Source organism: Anarhichas minor, unplaced genomic scaffold (genome assembly GCF_050575085.1).
Source record: "Anarhichas minor isolate MPS153535 unplaced genomic scaffold, ASM5057508v1 ptg000012l, whole genome shotgun sequence".
Taxonomy (NCBI): domain Eukaryota; kingdom Metazoa; phylum Chordata; class Actinopteri; order Perciformes; family Anarhichadidae; genus Anarhichas; species Anarhichas minor.
In genome coordinates, this window is record NW_027466458.1 from 2853132 (window position 1) to 2876139 (window position 23008).

General features: G+C 42.4%; 1 protein-coding gene across 5 annotated transcripts; it reads left to right on the forward strand.

The window, feature by feature from the left end:
- The first annotated feature begins 1256 nt into the window (after positions 1–1256).
- On the forward strand, positions 1257–22858 carry pik3r5 (phosphoinositide-3-kinase, regulatory subunit 5). 5 transcript variants are annotated; one of them, XM_076090264.1, is made up of 18 exons: positions 1257–1410; positions 9310–9425; positions 12872–12987; positions 13122–13190; positions 14216–14354; positions 15143–15212; positions 15709–15883; positions 16237–16405; positions 16519–16587; positions 16762–17711; positions 17917–18045; positions 18267–18398; positions 18570–18663; positions 19131–19207; positions 19672–19765; positions 20207–20289; positions 20778–20893; positions 21397–22858. In XM_076090264.1, exons 2-18 carry the CDS (start codon positions 9326–9328, stop codon positions 21545–21547), a joined length of 2733 nt encoding a protein of 910 aa, XP_075946379.1. In that variant the 5' UTR covers positions 1257–1410; positions 9310–9325; the 3' UTR covers positions 21548–22858. The 5 variants fall into 5 exon arrangements, with proteins under 5 accessions (XP_075946379.1, XP_075946382.1, XP_075946378.1 ...); XM_076090267.1 differs by having other exon boundaries at positions 1274–1512; positions 20781–20893; XM_076090263.1 differs by having other exon boundaries at positions 1276–1512.
- The last annotated feature ends 150 nt before the right edge of the window (positions 22859–23008 follow it).

Consider the following 23008-nt stretch of genomic DNA (forward strand, 5'->3'; position numbering starts at 1 on the left):
TGAAAAACTTTTTCCAAGTGTTACAAAGGTTCTTAATGCTTTTCTGAATGGTTGCAAGATTAATATGACTTACATCTGAAGCACACAATGTTTCTGAAGATGTGTTGTAAATTCACTCTTCAATATATAATAAATGTGACCTCTCTATCAAGATCAAAGCTAAGGAAAAATAACAAAGAACACTTTTTAACAGTGTTCTTTTATTCATAAAATGTACATCAACAACAGCACTGTGTGTCAAGTTGTTTTAATCAGAAAGAAAATAATGAATTCAAATACATATTGAAAGTCTAAAAGGGTTGTTTATGGGTTGATACCAATTGTCACACAGATTTAGTGCAACATTTAACCATTTTTTTTACCTCTCCAAAATACAACATTAAGACAAACCTTGAGGATCTGACTTTGCATTTTTGATCTACCTATACATAGGTATGCTGTAAACTAAAGTACATTATTAAAATCACAGTGTTGTTCATTCGCATTATGGCGTGCTGTAAATAAGCTTTGACAAATGTTACTCTCCTGTCAAACATTGTGCAGAGCGACACAAGCTGAACTATAACCGTCCGTGTTTACTGTCACTGTTTCGTATGGCTTGTCACCACATTTCCCTCATTTCACAGAAGGGGAATTCACAGTTGCACTAATACATGAAATGTAAATGACAGGCAAAGCAGGAGGAGGAAGTAAGGTTGTGTTTCCCTGACACACGCATATATATATATATATATATATATATATATATATATATCGAGAGAGAGATAATAGATGTAAAATGTCAATTAGTGTTATTAAGGTCTGTTAGGGCTTGAAGTGTTTAAATGGATACAAATTACTGGAAGACAATGATTCATCTTCCTTTTTCATTTGCATCATTGGTTTTGAAATGTTCGTGCCTCAAAATCACTGAAAAACAAAAGCTCCCTTTTCCGTGTTTTGTGTTAAGACAACTAAGCACAGTGATACTTGCCGAAGCAAATAATGAACAAAGCCTCAACACCCAAACAAAGACACTTTACTCATTTCTCACAAGTGTGAAAATAGCATTAAAAAAAAAAAACACGTCAAACAGATGACTTCCTTTTAGGGGCCAACATCCCTCCATAATCCACACGCAACCTCTCTTTCCCTCTCACACACACACACACACATGCACACACGCACACGTAGGAACCCACGCCATTGTACTTCCCACCTACACACATACAAGCAGCCTCCCTCATTGTGCTCACATGCACCTCTTCCATTCCACTTCCTGTTTGTGAGGCGCAGTGTGTGCGCGTGTGTGCGTGTGTGAAGCGCAGGAGTCTGAGCGCAGCAGAGAGCTACAACCAGAACTGTTGCTTCGTCAGCCTGCTCCGCCCGTGCCCAGGATGTGGCTTCGCCTGTTACACCCTGACGTGTGCGGTGAGTGAATGGCAGTGGCACTGAGCTGGAGACACTTTGCCTTGGACTATTCAGACAAACACACACACATACAGGACATGGATGCTGGTCGGTGAACTGCGGGTAAGCCAACGGCGGTAGGAGCTTTTATTTTGAAGGGCATCGGCTGCTCATGTTTGCATCTAGATATTGCACCGAGTATCTGAGAATATGACGATTTGTGAGAATATGATTTCAAATGATTTAGCTTCATCCGTCCATCTTATATGATGGTGAATTGACACGTTGGGTACTTTTGTCTTTTGAGATGTTTTTTTTCAGTCAACTTTTATTTTATTTAGACTCACGCAAATGTGTTTTCTAATATCCAGAGTTAATTTCTCTGCCACGTGAAAGCCTCGGCCGTCTTGTTTTCTGTCAGAGGAGCTGATGGGCAGCATCAGCCTCATCACTGATGGGAAATGCAGGGCTGTAGTCGTGTTGACACCCCCCCCCCCCCACCCCATCTGTGAGCTCACAGGCCCCCCTATGTGATACCACTTTGGGAACTTCTGCTTTTTCAGATGCTCTAAATGATTAATGCTTTCAATAAACGCTGAGGAAGTAGAGACACAGAAGCAAGTGTCAGGCTCCTGACTGTTATCTCGTTTTAAATGTCCGCATCTGCAAATGGCAATAATTATTTGAGCCGGTGTTATCTCTGTGGATGTCAGACATCTTTGTGGTGAAGTGTGTTTGCTTTGCATCATCATTTATTTGGATGGGTATAAAAACGGCGCTGACAACCAGGGATGCAAGCAAAGAATCCTGTTGGTTTCCGATTGACAGCAGTGGTCTTTGAGGACTCCACCCTATTGAAACTCGGCTGAGCCAACGCCTGAACTCAACATCCTATTCCTCTACAAGAACCAACCACTTGAACATGTTCTCTTCAAAGCTGTGTCACGTTCAGGTGTTCTTTTCTTAATCTGAGATTCAGGTCCTTTCAGTATGAGTCAACTTCAGTTAAAATAAATCAAATAATTATTATTCCAACTGTGTGGCTTTTCAGGATTTTACCAAGTGCAAGTCTCCAGTAATTCTTTTTGTGATTCTGACTCAAGTCCAAGTGTCAAGTTTCGATATGTAGCTGTGTTCTGGATGGGGGGGGGGGGGGGGTTTGATCGCACAAAGTGACAAGTGGGTAAACTTCACCTCTACAGCCATGAGGTAAATACTGGTGAATGTTCACTGGACAACTCTTCTCTCTTAGTGGTGTTTCTACTACTCTTAATAAATACCATTACCGTCATTTTCAACAGAAAAAGGCAAGCCTCAAATGTTCTGCAGTCCGTGCTGCTGGCCGCCTCCCTGTCGGATGACAACAGAGGAAGGGATCATCTATTCTTCTTAGAAATTGTGAAAATTGCACAACCAGTTTGAATACAATCATCTCCTGTTGAGAAATAACAACTGCCGTGGCAGGTCACGTGTCGGGCTTGAAATAGGAATGAAAAGAACACAGGTTAACAACGTCGAGCGGAAGACATTGGCCCGCTTTGTCGTCGACCATCAGATGAGAAGAGAGAAGGATGTCGCAGTGTGTTGTGTTTTTTTTTTTTAAATTTCACATCTAGCTGAGGTCGATCGCAGTCTCCCAGTGCAACACTGTGTGTTATTCACGTCTCTTCCTGTTTGCCTCTTTACGGCTGTGGTATCAGTAAAATCTTTACTTTCTCATTTACTCATACTTTGAGGTCAACACCCCCGTGCGTGTGTGTGTGAGCGTATTCATCTCCGCACGTGCACAACACACCTGTTATTGCAAAGAGTTTTTTGGTGTGTTTTTTTTTTTTAACCCATATCACATTTAAACAAATAAACAGGATTTACTTTTCCACTGGAAATCCTGGATACTTGCATCCTCCTCACTTGTTGAATGATCATGAAACCAGCGTGAAATAGACCGGGACAAGGACTCACTCAGTGCTGTTGGTGGAGCAGAGTCGCCCATGTTGTTTGGAGTTAAGTGTCGTTACCTGATATTACAGCGCCGGACATTTGCATTAATGGTTGTTTATCAGGATTTATTGAGGAAGCAAAGACCAGAGGGCGTACGGAGCGGCTTTCGGTTCTGTAAGTCACAGAGCATTCTCTGTTGATCGCCTTTGTTGCCAAGTGATCCAATCCAGGGTTCAATTCGGGGTCTTTGTTGCATGTCATACCCCTCGTTCACTCTTTGTTTCTTCCATTTCTTTGCTGTCCTCAAAGAAAGGTGAAATAGCCCCCCCCCCCCCCCCCCCAAAAAAAACAGACAAACAACCTCTTGGTGCTGTAGTTGGATGTACTCAAGTACTCAATTCTTCTTACTTGAGTCACATCTATAAAGTTGTTGCAGAAGTTCTAATTGAGTGAGTTTAACAAGAAGGAAAGGATTATACTGTAAATACAGCAATATTGCAGTAAAATACAGGAATAATCATCTCAGAGTCACAGCAAATATAAGATTTATTTTCTAAAACTGCCAGCAGACAAAAAAAAAAAAAAAGGCTTAAAAAGTGGAACATGAAAGTTTATCCATGACCTTGGGAACAGCGGTTGACAGAACAATCTCACCTCAGGGCCAGCATGAAGAAGAAGTCTTTGAAAGCGTTTCGAAACGAAATTGGAAGTGTCAACATGCACAATTCCACGACAGCCGGGCAAAGCGTCGGCCGATGGGGATCGTGTGACGTGATCGGCGGACACAAAAGGTTCCCGCTGCCCTCCGTGATGTGCTGCACACTGCTCCACTCGGCCTGGTGAGTTCCCACCGGCGGCGGCCGTTTGAGCTGAAGGGAAGCACTTAGTTACAGGAGAGCTTTGGAGTCGGGCCGCCGTTGTTTCCTAAAGCCATCAGAGGTCAGTTCACATCCAGTAGGTCAGCGTAAAGAAAATGACAGGCACGCATACTGCACACACACACACACACACTCACAAGCTCTCCTCCCTGGTCTGTGGGAGTGTATCTGAGAGTCCGATCACACCACAACAATAGGGAGGCACCTGCTTCCTCAGCTGAGCAGGGAAGCCGTCTTCCTGTGAGGAAGCAGTTGGTAATGGGATCAGTGGGAGAGATGGGAAGCGGCCCGCGAGGACATGGAAGGAGAAATAAAGACGCAGGTGGAGTTGCAGTGCTGGGACCGCATAGGTTTATCTGTGAGATGATACTCGTAAGAGAGGGAGGCTGATGAAGAGGAGGACAGAAAGACTTGTTCTGTGCTGTATCTCAGCAGGGATTGGTTGATCCAGTGTAAATGTAGTTGTTCTTCCGCTACACAAGCGCTGCTTGATATTGTCTGACATGTTGCAAGTTGCAACCCGTGAAAAAGTGGAAGTGACCTTGTTGACTCTTAGGGATGTGCTGCATACATCCTCTTATGAAACACCGCAGACTCATGCATTTGCAACATGACTAAAAACTCTGCGTAAACAACTATGAGGACACTCTGGAGTTGGGATTGACATATTCAGTCAAAAATCCCAATCAGTGTACATTGTAAGCCCAGGTCGGGGGATAGTCACGAACTGTATCGCTATTGGTTTTGTTGCACATGGACACCAATCGCCAGGTTTTTTTACGCGTCTCTCAGGACGAAAACGATGCCAATGGAAAGTCAATTAGGATCCTTTTTCTGGGGCGCACACACAAATTTAACGCATCCACGTGGTAACGCAACGGTCAGAGCTAGTGAAGTAGTATTTAGTATTGAGTGGTGGGCGGGAGGGAAGATCGATGGGTCCAACAAACGCAAGACTTTCAAGACTTTCAACCATGAGACCCAAAGTATGTCCCAGAGTAATGTGGCTTTGTTGCCTAAACTTAACTGTACATTGTTATTTTAAGCACAACCATGATGTTTTTCCCAAACCTAACTAAGTGGTTTTGTATTGTTGCAAAAACAAAACTGTTAAATGAATCAATAGATGACTTTAAATGATCTTCACATCACTAAAGACTCTGTCTATAAATTCTTTGTGGCATATAAAAAAACCATTCCAGTACCATTCTGCGTAATAAGGCTACTGTAAAATGACACCAACACTAAAACTTGATGTCGTCAGCTGAACTACTACCAGTTGATAAACTTCCAAACAACACTTTCACTGCATCGTGCCACCTCATATAAGATCTTCACCTCTTTTATCGCCTCTACGCATCTCCATTGAAGCCCATCCTGGATGCAGGAGTCATCACGACTCTGACTTATTAGTTCCTTCCACTCTGAGCTGGGCTCTCATCCAGCTCTGTCCGACCCTGACAATGACCGGAGCCCTTAGCGCAAGTGTCCAAACGCGCTCGGCTATATACCTCAGACACAATGCCTCTCTGGGTGGGGGGGGGGCTGCTGAGAAAAAGGGCTAAGTGTTTACCTCTGGGTCTGTCGGGATTGTTGTTGAATGGTAACCGTAGGAAAAGTGGGGGATAATTATGCTTCATTTCTCTGCCCTCCTGAACTCCTGCCCTGCACCTCCGCCGGCATTAATGATGAGGTTGGATGTTTGTGCAGTGTATGTGTGTGTTGGTACTGTATAATGTGCGTACGAGCACGCGTGTGTGAATATGTGAACAATGGGTTGGGTAACACTTCAATAGGTCCCCCGCATAATCATTTTAAGGCGAGAGACCCCAGGCAAAAACATTGTTTTTCAAGCACTGGTCCACTTTGGTTTACTTTCAGACAAGCAGAAAGAACACATCCAAAACACACATTTAGCTGTTTATTTCACGAAACGTTGTCTATTTGCGTCGGTAGACTTCCCCTAAATTCACCAATAGTTTGCATTAGATAATGACTCATTTGCATATTTAAACATAACATTTCACAAAACTTGTAATACAAAAATAAAATTGTCTTAATCTAAGTAATCGACTGGGGAAGTTTTTTATGGTGGCATCTATTTGTTATTTCTTTACCCTTTTCACCTGTATTGTCATTTTAAATGCGCTTTTTCTCACTCTGAGCCAGAAATCTCTACTTCAGCAGCACTTACATACACCAAACTTTCCACTTTCATCCCAATCTATATTCTAAAGGTTTTTATAGAGGAGGTTGTTCATATATCATTCACAGCCTGATTTATGAATTTGTTTTTTATGACTGTTGATCCCCTTAAAACATATGACTCTAATATGTCAACTAAATGAAACAACAATGTTGTACCTGGCTTTATTCAATGTTCTGATTTCTGTTCTGGAAATGTATGCAAATTAGCACATATTTGATCAAATATTGCCTCAGTTAAACAAAAATACTAAATACAAATAAATAATTGCATTAATGTAAGTAATCAACTGGGTTTCATGGTGATATATATTAGTTCAAGTTATTTTACTCTATTTGTTTTTTAATAAAAATGAGAATAATTATGTAAAAATTATCATTCACGCGTAATATATCACAATTTCTGGTCTTTCTTGCAGTTTAACAGGTTGTTTGGCCTGTGACACTTTATATTTTTCTGTACATGGAACACAATCAAAAAAGGGTTATTTGGTGAGTGGGTGCGTAAGAGCAAGTGAGTCATTTGTTAACAGAATTCATCTGACAGCCTTCATTTATTTCTGGCTTTCATGTGAAAGGGGGAATTTGTCTCTTGTCTCTTGGGAAAGTTTTAGAAGATGTAATCAGGCAAAAATAGATTTCGAAGTCATTGCTCATTTCTGTCCGTGTGCTGACTTACACTCTGTAAGGACTGATGTGAGCACATCTGGCTCTGATCAATAAGATCAAAATAATTACGGTTTTCAGAATCTGGCTTTTTTTTTGTATATTTTAGAAACAACAACAAAAACTGCTAAACTGGTCAAATTCTAAAAAGACAAATCTTTAAAAAAAAGCTTCTTTTGGGAAGTAAAGTTGTTCTGCTTCTCAAATTTAGTTTCCCAGTATTTTGCACACAACATACAGATACTGTATTTCCATGGCAAAAGTCTAAAATGACGTAAGGCTTTAAAAATATATCAAGGAGGAACATAACGCACGACCATACAAAATCGAACAGACTATATTTTATCAATCAAAACTAAATTTCACAGATACGTGCAGTGTCTGATTTTTCTGTACATTCATAGAAATAATAATAATAATGTTTTGTCAATACATCTCATTCACTGAGTCAATCCCCTACTTCCATCCAGAGAAGCTGCTGGTCAGTGAGCCACGTCATCCGAGCTTGTGTGAAATGAACTGTGTGAGAAAATTAAATTCTTGCCAAAAAGCAATAGAAATGCTGTACGTTGAGAAGTCGGGTCATTTTCTCATAGACTTCTATACATCAGAGGAGTTGCCCCCTGATGGCCAGTAGAAAGAATGCAAGTTTAAGGCAATTCCACATTGGCTTTACTTCTCAGACCCGGAGGTTGCCGCCTGGAAGGGGCTCTTCCTAATAAATGGAGAGGGGCAGCAACATAGACCCCCTTTACACTGTAATCCAGATCTAGACCTGACTTTTACCGGGGTCATACTGTACACGCACACTGTGTTGACCGCCACCTGCTTCTGTACAGAGGTTACTTTTTGGGTCAGATCGTATCGGCTGCCTGCTTGTTCCCCCGCAAAAAAACCTGTGCAGTTTTCAGGGGAATTCCAAAACCTCGCAATGATGTAGTTGCCAGCGGAGAAGTGGTCACTGTGCAGTTTTGAGCATACGTTTACATTGAAACATGTTCCCTGGTTGATGAAACAGTCCGAGTCGACTTGGTTGTGTTCGGTCACAGACTCACTTCATTCAACCTTTGTCATTAAACAGCTGCCGACATGAACGTTGTTTATCGTTGTAAATCAGTCACTCTCCCGATGGGACGTCCCCGCTATCTTGTTATGCATATTGCCTCTGATGAAATGTGTTCATAACAGAACTGAAACAACTTGCCACACCTGGGTTGTCCTCAGATGCTGCATGAGAAACAGCCAAGTGCTAAACTGAAAACTATAAAAGTGAAGTTCAGCACGACTGGTGCTGAAGACATGATGCACTTACACTGTTGCGGTCATTCTGGAATTATACATTTGAGTGTTTTTCACTGATTTTGTTTTACTGATTTAAAAACTGAAATCAGTGGGGGCTGTTTTTTCTCTTTTACCCATCCATAAAAGTCATACGGTTAGTCATGTTGGTTTCGGTGTGCCTGAATGTTGCGGTTAGGGATAGTTGTCTGTTTTGTTTTTTTACACTAATTACTCAACATCTACCCGACCAGAGTTTCAATAAGTATCCCGTTTATAAAACTGCCAATCCTTTTGTGTGTGCTTTTGTGGCTGTTTGTTGTTGTATGATATCATATTTAAATATCGTATTTAAATATGTCCAATTGTATGTGATTGGACATTTCAGGTACTATGGCAACAGAATAGCAACACATGCAACGCTGTATGTATTTCCTTCCCCTTAGAAATGTCCCATTCTTGGCAATGTTAATTCTGTTATATATCACATTTCCTTACATGTAAGTGCTTTACATTTAAAGACAAAGTATAAAAATATAGGCATAGAAATAAGAAAATAGGTAGCATAAACAACACAAATATAAGTATACGGTAGCATATACAAGTATACATCAAACCACACAGCTATAAAAAAAAAAAAAAGAAGAAACAAACCTGTGCACTATCACATAGCTGTACATGTTACCAACTGCAAGAAGCAAGTGCGACCAAATGAGTTCACACACACGGTGTTATGCATCGTGTCTTCTTAGACTATTTTACATACTTACCGGTTTATCTGCCTTCATGCAAAAATAAAGTGACGAGGCATATTGTTCATGAATAGAGAGGAACAAGTGGACATTATGCACACATTCAATCGAATTTGGAGATAATATTCCACAGAATGCATGAATGGGAATGTATTATATTCTGATACTTAATATCGGCTCTGTCTCCCGTCCCTCCGCAGAACCTGAGCGGTGAAGATGCAGCACACCTCATGCACGGAGGACAGGATCCAGCATGCTCTGGACAGGTGTCTGGACGGCCTGAGACAAAGCCCCACAGCAGCACAGCATTGGAACGGTAAGACACAAGAGGCTACAATAGTGATGAGGACGACAGCTAAGCTTTGGTTTAAGATGAAGCGTGTAAGAAGAATGTTTCTGCACTGCTTCAATAAAGATGAGTGCATTGATGTGGGAATTATGATGTATATTTTCAGTTAAAACTTCACAGCTTAGAAATGAGAACGTCACACAGAAGCAGGCTTGTTTTTAAAGGCGCAGTGTGTAGGATTCTGCGACATCTAGCGGCAAGGTTGCAGATTGCAACCATCAAAAAGTTCTTTGTGCCAACATGAAAACGCAAATGGCCCTGTCTAGAGCCAGTGTTTGGTTTGTCCCTTCTGGGCTACTGTAGAAACATGGCGGCCGGCTCCATGCAGAGGACCAGCTCATGTATGTAGATATAAACGGCTCATTCTAACGAAAACGCAACGCATACATGGAATATGACTCCGGTTTTCCCATTGCTCTCAATGTACATACATGGAATATACAAATAAACAAGAAAAATATAAAACAAGGACATTAAAGACAACAAAGTAGAACAGAGAAACAAGCCACTTAACAGAACTGAGCTTTTGGTAATGTTATTAGTTCCACCTGTGTTAAAATTAAAATTAGTTGGTGGTTCAAACATGTGGACATGGGCCTCCGCCACGTTCATGTCAAATTAAATATAAGTTTTCATGTTTTGTGGATGATGCTAATTTGTGCAAATTTTCCTGCATATTTTCCTCATCTTCAGGCTGGTTTTGTGGATTTTAGCAAGTCGTGGTTAAACGTGTGATCCTCGTTACCTGAAGAGGTTGGAAGGAGCCATACGTTTCCAAAATGTTACGTTTCTACGTAGAAACCTGTGGTGCATTAGCAGAGTACGTTAGCACATCATTAACTAGCGTTAGCATTTCTATGCTACGCTAGCTACTAAACGTTTACCGAATGCACATGCTGCTTTAGCTTTTCAATGATTGTAACAGTGAATAAAGAGGAACAGTGTTGTTCCTTAATTCCATTGTCTTCTGTCTCGATCACCAGGTGATGTTGTGGTTCACTTCTACACTGTGATCTGTAGGCTTTAGCTTCTATCTTAGCATTTATCATTTATTCAGTGAGTGCAGTTAGTGACAGTGTGGGCTCCATGTTAGCAACGTGGGGCGGTGCTTAGCGAAGGGTGGCTCGTAGATCTGCCGTTGAGTCAAACCTGTGACCCTCTGTTTCTCGGAAGGTACAAGCGACAAATGTTCTCAGAAATATCGAGTACGCACTAACACATTTAAATGTGATATGTGCTGTTTATAGTGCTGCCTCGAACAGAGGGCAGTTGTTTGTTCTCACTTTGTCAACACAAGAGCAGCGTGTGACAGACAGCGTGCGTGGTGTACGAGTATACGTGTGTCCTAGCTTGTTGTTGGTGACACTTTTGGGTGCTGGCGGAAGCTGTGTGAATAGACAGCTGGAAGGAAGTAGTGGCCCAGACCGCAGTGTGTGAGTGAGGCATCATGGGGCAGGAGTTACTGTGGTGCACGGTGTGAAAACAGAGCACAAGATTAAATCAGCATCAGCCTCCCGCATGTCAACCAGTGCCGGATAGGGTGTCACATAATTACACAAACGTGTTCTAGGGTTTTATATCCCGATAGACTGTGATGATGTGATTTTTACATTTAAAACATGCTAGCTGAAGCTGGAGTCTGCTTTTCATGTTTTATTCTCCTCCTCACTTCATAACTCCATCTCCTGTTTAGACGATTTCCAGGGATTTGTATGTTGACTATGAGTGTGATTACATTCATATGAAGTCAAGTACTGAGATATTCAAATGTACATCTCAAGAGGATCATTTGAAACTTGCAGCTTCATTTCCAGTACTGGCATCTTTTCAAAACAAACCTGTGGAGCTCTCCAGCAAATGTGCAAAACACACCGTTGTGAGATGTTGGATAGGGCTCCCGTGTGCGGAGTAATACTGCAACTGACACGTTTCTTGGAAAACATTTCGGCGGAAACCTGAACAAGTGCTGATGTGTTACTTCCTGAGCTCCTCAGAGATGCAGTCGGAGCCGTTGAGACCGAGGGATCAAATGGAAAGTAAGGTGCTTGCGAAGAGTCATCAATCACCCTCAGTGTTTTTTTTATGAGCCAGACGTCAGATTGGTGTAGTTTGAGATGCTGTATGCCCAGCTCTCTGCCGTTGTTTCATCTCAAGTTTCCATTTCACACTTTTATAGAAAACATCCAACTGAAAGTTTCCAGTGGGCCATTAATGATGTGTGGGTCTAGTTATCCCCAATTGATTATTATTATCATATTTAAATGTTTAGTCCCAAAACAAGTCTTTTGGGGAAGATACCTTAACTCTGTTTTCTTGCAGCAGGACATCTGTCATGTCAAAACATCCAAACTGAAACACCGAAAAAACACCCCTGAAGTGCACCAGCGCACTGACAGTATGGACTTTAAAGTTCTGCTGTGAGGACTTCAGTACAGTCTCAGAACCAAACACAAGATTTCTAACCTTTACTTTATAATCAAGGTGCTGTGCATATGAAGACATTAGATGCAATTTCATTCTTAAGCGCTATTCGAATGACATTCATACCCGATTAAATAAAAGCGAAATAAACTTGCCGTTTTGTCCGACCTCCCTTTCTCAGCATGCATTTGTTTTGCTTGCATTTAAAAAGAAGCACAGACACTAGGGTTTACTTCACTTGCTGATCTTCCTCTATTAGTTCTGCTACTGTCAGAGTATACACCAGCCACATTTAGCAGTCATATAGCAAATAACAATTTATGTGTATTCACACTGCTGACCATACAGATATAGCTCTACAGACTCCCTCTGCACTAGTCAGCAGCAGAGTGCAACACAAACTGACCCGGGATCACTAGTGTGTCTGCTGGCTCTGTTGGAGCACAAACTGTTTGTTTTTTAATTTATTGCCCTGGCTGTTTATTGAATATCCTTAGTGATGAACTCTGTTTCCTACAGGTGTGCTGCAACCCTGACAACATACAGTCTGTTGAAGTGCTTAATATATGCGTGTGCACACTGATAATTAATTCTACAGCCATTATTTTCTTCAAACCGCTGATCATCTATCATTACAAGACCGTGCAGTGCGGTGCAGCATTGCTCAGATCCACAGAGCTTTATTACCGCCGCAAAGGAGGTAAATAAACTGCTACTGCACGATTTTCAGGAAACTTGGTGGAAGGGTGTGGCATAGGCCAAGGAAGAACCGGTTGAACCGGCACTCTCTCCGAGTGCCTTTTTTAGTCTTGAAAGTTGTTATGGGTAAATTCAGAGCTTGAGAGGTTACAGTAGAATAGGCGACTGTCGTTTTGGAGCAAAACTGTTGTGGTGAGGTAAAACATGTGACTTCCGTCTTCTGACTCTTTCTATGTTTAACATGTGGGCATTTTTGCAATAACACGAGTCCACATGTGCTGCCTTTCTTTCAGTGCTGATGTGCTCGGCGGGTCAGTCAATGAACCGCTGGAGCCTGGAGGAGCTGGTGAAGAGGGACCCTGAGAACTTCCTCATCCTCTTACAACAGATCATCAGGAAGACCAAAGAGGTGAGAGGTCAAAGGTCAAGGAGAACATAATTGTCAACTGGTGATATGTCCTCACTGCGGCAAGACAGTGCTGTCATTTCTGAATGTTCGGCCTGATCAATGCTCTCTTTCTGTCTGCCTCGATGTTCGTTCAGGTTCAGGAGCAGTGTCAGTATGAGCTGGTGGCTCCCCTCGCTATCATGTTCTCCTCCACGTTGCTTCAGGTACATCCAGATATTATCAAAAACTTCCTCTCAGCACCAATCAGAGTGTCACACATGTGGAAGTGCCCTCTCAAAAGTTTTGTTGGTTCCTCAATGCAAAACCACCATGACATCATTGGATATCTGATTCATTGATGTATTACTGGTTAGACAGGAGAGAGAAGAAACAGCCACTGTTTGATTGCTTCAATAGGTTGACATGATTCTATGAATGTATTCTTACGCTAATTACTTTCACTGAAATGCAACATACTCAGTAGGAACCGGGAACCCCAGAGTTCAGTTTGAGCTCTGTTGCAACTGATAATGTTACAACTTTGAGGTTTTGTGATGACGTCACAAATGTGCTTTTGGTTGTTTACTGTCATAAAGCCTGTAATATAGTACATAGTACAAATACAGTGGCTAATGCAATCACATTATTACACTAAACCGGGTTACCTCATGTAACATGTGACATGTTTGTCGTTGATGATGTAATATTAAAATCAAGCAGTAATGTAGTAATGGCAAAGAACAAGAAAAGTGTCATATAAGCCAATATAGTTATTACCATCGTCTGTTTAAGTTGTGTTGCACCCTTTAAAAATGCATAAAAGCCAATTAAAGGGAGACACTTCAGGTGAATAGGGTAAAAAATAAAATTAGGCATTATCATGATTTCAGGAGACTGGAGTCTACAGATGCAAATAGACAAAGTAGTAGTAAAGGAACACCTAATGTGTGTTTTGAATGTTTTCTCTCCACTAGTCTGAAAGAAGACATATTATGGAGGCGAAATTGCAGAGGGAGAGAAAACGATTTCTGCACAAAGTGTCTCCCGTAAATGTACTAAATTGGTATAATACATCACATTAACAGGTTTTATTATGAATCTGATCCATCAGGATTTAATCCAAAAGGGAGGAAAACCTCCTCTCTTCAGTAGACCGGAGTGGTTGGTCCACTCTAATGCAGGAATCCATAAAGTTATTGTCAAAGGTGAGGATGCCCACTGAAATATCTGATCTGTGCCTCGGTTGCAGACCCCATACTGTCCTCCAGACACAGAGCTGCTGGGAGAAGCCATTGAGGTGTTTCGCTGCTTCCTCACGTGGCCCGAGCCTTACTGCAGTGTGTGTAGAACCCTCCTCACCACACTACAGCTGGAGCTCAAGGCCCCAGGTAAATATAGATGGGTTCGTTTTGCCACTGTGTGTGTGTGTGTGTGTGTTTCTAAGCTGTCTTAACTGAGTCTGGATCCCTACTGTTGTCTTTCAACCCTGGTAATCGCTCTCCCCCTAGTGACAAGTCAAGGAAATGCATTTAGGGTGGAACTGATGTAAAAGGGCACTGCTTATGCCAGAAACACCGGTAGCAACAGCATCAATGACAAAACAAAGCACGTTCAACACATTTGAACACCTTTGCTGAAATTCACTGGAAGGGCCAAAAGCACAGTATTCAGCCCTTTGTTGATTTTGGTTTAATATTTGTGCTTATCTTAACTTTTGTAACTGCAGTGTTAAGCAATGCATCACACATGAAGCCATCATGGATATGTGACGGCCCCGGGATGTTTCTACACATTTCCATTGACGTTTAAGCCACTTGTTGAAAGACATTAGTAGATAATACTACTAGAATATTGTACTCGAGTAAAGGTACTGTTATTTTAACAGATTTCTTAAGTAAAAGTGAAATAAGGCTACTAATGTAAAAATGAATCCTATTCTTAGATAAAAGTAAAAAGTAGGTCACCTAAAATGTACTCAAGAGTTAGTGTTAGGCCTAATAGGTGAGCACTGCTGAACATGATGATCTGCTTTAAGGTAAAACTAATTCAGCGCGTAGGCACCGTATTTCATGATGATGCTGTAACGTCATGAATAACACTGTGTTCTTGTCAAGTTTTTAATTCAGAAACCATGAGCAGACGGAAGAGAAAAATAATAACTTTATCTTCCTCACAGGGATTTCCTTTCAGAGACTTGTGAGAGAAGAACAGTTCCTTAACACCCCCAGCCAGAGCTCCAAGACCATGTAAGTTCACACAATAAAAACAAACTGTGCTCTCTATAGACTGTAGAACTATAGAATATGCTACATGTGCTCTGTGTATTCATTATTTAGGATTTATAGCAGAATGAGTAGCTCTTCAGTTTCTCATGCTCAACAGTTGTTGGTGATATTCGGACTGTAAGAGTGCACACGTAAAACTTTCTCTTCGATCAGCGGCCATTTCTTGGGGATCTATTTTCAGTCCAGTGCAGACTGTGTGTTATCTTTGCACCTTCTGCTTTCTTGTTAAAATGCACCATCTGATCTGACACCATACCTTTTGAAGTAAAAAAAAAAAAAAAAGGTTGTCCACAAAAATAATAACTGAACTTAGGTGATTCGCACTTCCTGACCTGAAAAGTCCCCTTTCATCCCCCTCTCCACCCACCCAACACCACCGCCATCGCAACCTGTTGCATCGTCGTGTGAATTTGCATACATGTTCAAACCAGTGACGTTATCTGTGTGCTGCCTGCAGGACCGTGCTCCTGATGAACCCGTGCGAGGTGCCCGCTGAATTTCTCTCGGTGGCTGAGCAGCTCAGTCGCATTCAGCACTCGCAGGGAGAGACCTACATCAGACTGATCAAACACGCCTTCCAGTCCACACTAGGCACCAAATACCCGCTACAAAGCATCCACAGAGCCCTGCAGGTAATGTGCTCACAGCTCTGGACCATGAACTAGAGTCTATAGCTCTTAAACACAATTAAACGATATTTTGAGTATAACTTTTGTTTAAAATGTCCTTTGTGTTAAGGGGGTAGAATCAGAGAATCAAGTGTCATTTATAGAGATATGAGTAAAAACTACATTTACCTTTAAACCCTGTTTATATGCATTTAATAAGAACATCAGTAGTTTATGCAATACCAAGGAAATGTTTAGCATTACGTCTACTGTAGCCAATACAAGCCATCACTGTGTAAAGACTTAGCCGGGATACAATGCAAGAATGTCTCAAGACATGTACCTTTACTATACCATCTCGGGAATACACTTTGCAGGCAAACACTGTGGATGAATTGGAGTCGATCTTCTCCACGGTGAGTGATGTCTTGGAGACGGCCGCTGCCATGAGTGACCCCCTGAAGGGCCGCGGTCACGTGACCCAGGGACTCGAGCAGCTGAGGGAGACCATGAGAATACCAGCATCCAACGGAAGGAAGTCTGATGGTAAGCGGGCAGATTTCATGAACTGGGGGATATAAACACTCTTTGTCACATTATAATATTTCAGTTTCCAGTGGTTATTGCTCTGAGAGTTATTTTTATGTCGTCCCTTTCAGGAATGCTACAAACTCTACCCTTGCCGACAGCCAAGTGTTACATGTTTCACTGGGAAACAGATAACTTTGGTAAAGTATTCTGCATGATACTTTATTGATTCATACACAGGAATATCTTTCTGCTTTGAGCGGCACCAGGAAATCCAGTCCCTGTTTTTAACCATATTCCTATTTATTTGAGTATTTTTTTAATCTTTCTAATTGCTGAATGGGATTGATATTTGTCTTCTTTGATCCCTGCAGATGTTCTCAACACCCTTTTGGAACACGAGCCTGATGACCAGGTCATGAATGGGCAAGCTGAGGAGGAAGAGGAGGACGACATTGATGATGATGATGATGATGATGATGATGATGATGATGATGATGAGGAGGAGGAGGATGAGACAGAGATTGATATCGAAGAAGACGAGGAGGGCGAAAACAGAGACGAGGAGGAACATGGATTGGAATTGCCTTCCATGTCCATCATCCCTAATGGCTGCGTCGTCAACCACCGTGCCTCCACCTTCTCCACCATCTCCTCCCTGTCCACCGCCTCCAAAGACTCCATGTTCTCCACCTTGTCCATGGCCTCGGAGTCCTACGCTCCGTCCCTCTACTCTGTCACTTCGGGCGGTGACAGTGACTACTTTGAGGACTCCGACGACTACATCTGCTCCTCCCCCGTCGCTGAAAAATGCTCGCCAAAGTCCATCAACAAAACTTCGTCCCGGTTCAGCCAGCACTTGTACCGACTCTTCATCAAACCCAAGAGACCTCGGTCGCTATCTCGGGCCAAAAGCTTAGGAAACACGGAGTCGAGGGACCTTTTAGTGGTGCGAGAGAAGCGCTCCAACTCTCTTCCACAGCAAGTCCAGTTACGCTGTCCTGAGCCCTTCCTCCAGCCACAAAGTCAAACTCTCAGACACATCTGCTTCCGAAGGAGGCCCATTCTCAGCAGCGATGAGGACAGTAAGAACACTACGCTGAGGGTGGTGGTGTTCGGTGCTGATCGTGTGGCAGGGAAGGTGGCCCGAGCCTACAACAGCCTGAGGAGGAAGGAGAGTGCGTGTCCACGTCTCAGCAGGGCTTTCAAGCTCCAGTTCTACTTTGTGCCCGTGAAGAGGGACTCGGCGGCAGGAACGGGGAGTCTGAAGTCTCCTAGTCCTGTGGTTCAAACTGGATCTCCAAAAGGAGCCGCCCTGTCTAATGTGAGTAAGAGCACTCAAACCAAACGTCATACATTGAACACAAGGTTTTGTTCATGACGCCATATCTAATTCCTTTTATGTGTAACGTACTTGGCAATAAACGGTTCTGATTCTGATTCTGATTTACTAAGCTGTCAAAGGCCTGAGTTGTACTGTACAGAGTGAAGAAAGACTTTCGCTGTTGTAATTGTTGCTTTTGCTAAAGCAGGATCTTCTCCTCAAGGGCGCAGGGGACAGCACCAACGACATTGCCCATCTCCTTGGTATGTTGGACCCTTGGTACGAAAGAAACACCCTTAGCCTGCTTAACTTGCCCGCCAACGTCGTCTGCCAGGTACAACTGGAGTCCAACTTTCACACTGCCTAAACAAAACTCAACCTCTCACGTTCATCCAGCTAAGAACATCTCCAGTGTAGTTTTATTATTACTCAATCAATATGTATTCCAGAGAACTGTTATAAAGCCTGGAGCATGAACACCTCTCAAGACGACATAAGTAACTCTGCTGCATTATCGTGTGAAGTATTAATGAATTGTTTTGCATTGCTCTGCAGCAAACCTCAAAGACGGATTCGGAGTCGTATGCTGGTTCCTATGAGCAGCATCTGCCCATCCTGGCCGACTTGGTCCTGTACTACTGCCGCTATGCTGCCCGGCCTGCTCTGATCCAGCTCTATCAGGCTGAGGTCAGTTACACTCTTACACACAAACATCACACACAGCCATAATAAACTACATGCATCCCTGCCAGGGGCCTACATTAGAAACATGTAAGCCCCGGTATCCAGACTTACTGTGGACAAATGTAACAAATGTCCCAAGTTCAGTGATTGATTGAGGAATCCTTGGTGTTGCAGCTGACGTTAGCTTGTGGTGAGAGGAGGACGGAGGTGTTCGTCCACTCCCTGGAGTTGGGTCACACCGCAGGAACGCGAGCCATAAAGGCCATGGGTGAGTGGTACACACAGGCCACGCACACGCACATATCCGAGCAACCGTGCCAGCAATGCTATGGATGCAACTTTCCATGCACTTTAATGCGTCATTGGTTTTTATGAGGTTAAAGCTGAACTACATTTACAATAGCGGAACATCAGTTATTTCTACATCATGATTTAGTCTACTTCTATTTTTTCTAGTTTCACTTGTCGCTTGCAAATTAGCTTTTTAATTTCCTTTGGAGAAGTACAATTTCAGGGAAAGCTCTTTATGCCTCATGCCCGCTGATTAGTTGCACCTTCTGCTTTCTTGTCATTTCATTGTCCTCTACATTACATTCTGTCACAATGCAGCAATTCCAGTGTTCATCTTGCTCCACTTGTTCATAAGTCTGAATGTTCTGTACTGTAGCAATATTTCTTTCCAAACAGCATAACTGAAACACTGCTCTCATGGATCACTAATGTGTGTGTATATAGGTGCTGCCAGTAAACGCTTTGGTATCGACGGTGACCGAGAAGCAGTGCCTCTAATGTTGGAGGTGGTGTACAACAGGGTAAGCTGGTGATTTGGTTCCCTATCCAAATGAAAGTCTTGAAATTGCACTTTACAGGAAGAATATTCATAAATTACGAGCAGAAAATGTGAGCAGAAACACGTCCCGTGATCTACTTTTGGAGCACGTTTACCCTAATTCAACTGGTTTCAGTTGTGGTCACTTCTCCACCCACAGGAATTGACGCATCGAAATCGTGTGGCAAAATAGTCTGGTAGACAGTCACGAGCATGTGCCCCGTCCTCTGTGGTCTCTGTGGTGTGAAGCATTAGAGACAAGGCGTCCCTGTTCACTGCTGTCACTCATCATCTGTCCTTTATCTTTCAGGAGATACATTATTTCCCTCAGTTTGAAATATTGTTCCCAAATTCAAAAGGCAGCACGTGTCTCTCATTTCCCAGTATTTTTTTGCGCTTTTTTTCCAAAAAAACTGCAATAATCGCATCCCTTCTCCTCCCATTCAGGTGGTGATTAGCGGGAGAAGCCAGTGGAAGAGAGAGACCAAAGTCTGTACGTCGGTAAACTTAACCAAAGCATGCAAGAATCCTGAGGCACTAGGTACGCTACTGCCACTAAAGCTACGTGCTGAACTGTGCTTGATAGAGTGCTGCAGGATCGGGTCCTAAAACCTAGAAATGAGTCAGTGTTTCTGTACTTCCGGTTCCCTCGGCTCAAGGCCAATGGGCTTTTTTGGAATTTGTATCTGGTTTAGATGCCTGAAATAAGGCCTGTGGTGGACACACTTTTTTTGAGGGAACCAGTGCTGTGTCATCTCTGCAGCACTCTATTCAGACTGTAAATTAACTACGTGATTCAACATAACCTGATAATTACTGTTTAGGGATGAAAGGAACATTTGTCATTAGTCAATATGTCAACAAGCATTTGTGTCTCCAGTTAATGTGAAATACAAATCCCTTTTGGATATATTCCTTTTGATAGCGATCACTGTCAGTTGTGTAAGTGTGCTCACAATGTAATCAAAACGATCTCCGTCAGACTCAAAGATGGAGTGCCTGCAGCTCACGATGACTGAGGTCCTGAAGAGACAGAACTGCAAAAGCAAGAAGGGCTACAACCAGGTGAGCTTGACGCGACATCAGCCTCTCGCTTTTAACAAACAACTCTGCAACACGTTCTCTATTTACGTAAATACAAACACCTCTGTCTTGCTTGATGGAACGAAAAAGCCACAACACAGGCAAGACTGGCGTGTGTTCTGCCAAAAGTATTATTTGCTCAACAGCTTTCATCTCTTCGCTTCGGTTAGATGCAGAGTTTTTGATTTGCAGCAGTTGTTTCGCACCTCAGCAGAGTGGTCAACGCTCTCTTTACAACCCAGGGACAAAAACAAATGCTTCAAAAACAAAAGTAAAACAACTCAGACAAGCTGCAATAGCAATGGACGTCATGTCAAATGATGTGCAAATATATATTGCACAAGGTTGAAGGAATTTCCCAAACATCTAGCGGTTTTTTTGTTGTTGTTTTTTTTGTGTTTTCTTCATCAACATGTTTATTCATGAGGTGCCGTGCATTTTGTTTTGCTCTGTTCTCTCTCCTTTTGTAGCAGCTGAGCGTGACAGAGGTGAAGGTGGATAAGGTGCAGGTCAGCGGTGCTGGGAACACAACCTTTGCTGTATGTCTGGACCAGGATGAGAAAAAGATACTGCAGAGTGTCACCAGGTCTGGACATACACACACACACACACACACACACAATGAGAAGTCTCCTAAACAGAATCGTTTAAAACCTGTCCTCACACACACACACACACACACACAGACACACACAGAGGAATTGATGTAGGCATACATGGTGTCTGGAAAAGAAGTGGTACACCTCAACTTTTGAATCTTTCAGTTCTGTAAAGTGGTGGTAGTGTAACTCCCCTAGACCGGCTCCCCTGATCATGTAACGTCTTCAGCTTAAATAAGTTTCACATGTCAGAGAAATAATTTCTCGCCTCAAAGACAGATGAGACAGGCTGATTATTTCTTGACGTATTCTTACTACAATTTCATATCTCAGCTGCATCCTCTGCAGCCAGACACCAGTTTCCTCTCTGAAAACACACACGTGAATAGAAACACACACGCACACTTCCACCATCCACTCACAAGTCACAACCCTCGCGAGTGTTGTTGTTCACCTAACTAACCCATGTGTCTCCCTCTGTCCCACATAGATGTGACATATCAGTCTGCTACAAGCCTGACAGCTCCGCCGACTGGAGGCTAAGAAAAGCCCCGACCTCGGCCCAAATCCAGCCTCTCAACCCCAGCTTCTGCTCCCTCCTCTGCCTGCCCATAGTCACTTTCAGCGGGGCTCTTCCCTGAAACTGACCACTGGTTTGAACTGGGTGGTTTGACAGGAAATATTCTGCCCAACTATTCATGCTCTCAGTAACAGACACAGACTGAGGCTGTAGTCAAGTTCACATGATGGTGGCCTGAAACAGCAGTGGGATGCAACACGATGGAAAAGAGGGGGCAATCAGGAAACGGCAGACCCGGCCTGTGATCGTCAATACGAAGACATATCAAAGAACACGAGAAAAAAAAAAAGAACGAATATCTACAATAGTTCTAATGATGCGCAGTCCAGCTTCCTCTGTGCAAAGAAATCACGAGCCGTTGTTAAGGAAACTGTTGAAATTACATTCCAGGAGTTTCAGTTCCTTTTTTCTGGCTGACGGAGAAGTGACCGTACACACTCACAGTAACATTAGAATGTAAATTGGTCAGGGTACATCGTCAGGGTGTAGATGGGTTGAAATAAGCCTGGAGATCTCTTACCAGGAGATGGAATGTTAAAATGTGGACATCGTCTTCGAGTCAAAGTTTGAGAACTTGTCTCTGGATCAACCGACATGGGACATGGAGGACCAGGGGGACATTTACTGTGTAATGCCTCCATTAGGGGTGATTACGGGACTATGTGACTATATCTGAGAATGGACACTATGGACTTACTCAAAATGTCAATAATATGTTTGTAAAATATTATATTGAATGCTTTAACTTGAATGCTACATCATAATGTTTGATGTCAGTCATAGATGGGAATTTAGTGATAACATTTCTCCTAAGGAGTTAGTTTTAACTGGAGTTTTAAGTGTGACCAGCAGGGGGCTCTGTTGACATTCCAACCGACTTCAGTTGAAGTAAAGATTACTTTAATATACCATAACTGTAGTGAAGTCTCACTTTGTAATAACTGTAATGGAATATATGTACAGACCATAATTTAGCTCTCGCAAAGTGCTAACCTTTATTTCATCAAGGGCACAGATGGAAAATATAAATTTGATATTGTGGTGCTAAAAAAATACCTTTATAAAAAAAAAGTAACTGATTCGTTGCACTTTGCATAATGTTTGACATTTGAAATATGTATATAAAATTGCTGTGTTGCTGTAAAGGGATAATACCCGGATCACCTGACCGAGATTGAAATGGTAGCACTGCAGGTAAATATCTTGTGTTGAATTGGAGCACTTGAACATTAGATGAATAAATTAGGTACTTTTATGTTCAGATAAATGCCCTGCATGCCTTCACTATTGCAAATGCATATTTATAATTGTGTGTGTATCATCTATGCAATGGAAACCAATCTTCATTAAAAATGGATGTCTTTAATCCTCATCATATTTGCTTTCATTTGAAGAGATTTCTGTCTATCTGTTTATCTGTCTATCTGTCTATCTGTCTATCGCTGTAAATAATAGTTTACATGGACACGTGCTCTGATTGGTTACCAAAGCGCAGTTGAGACGCGATGGGCGTGGCCTGAAG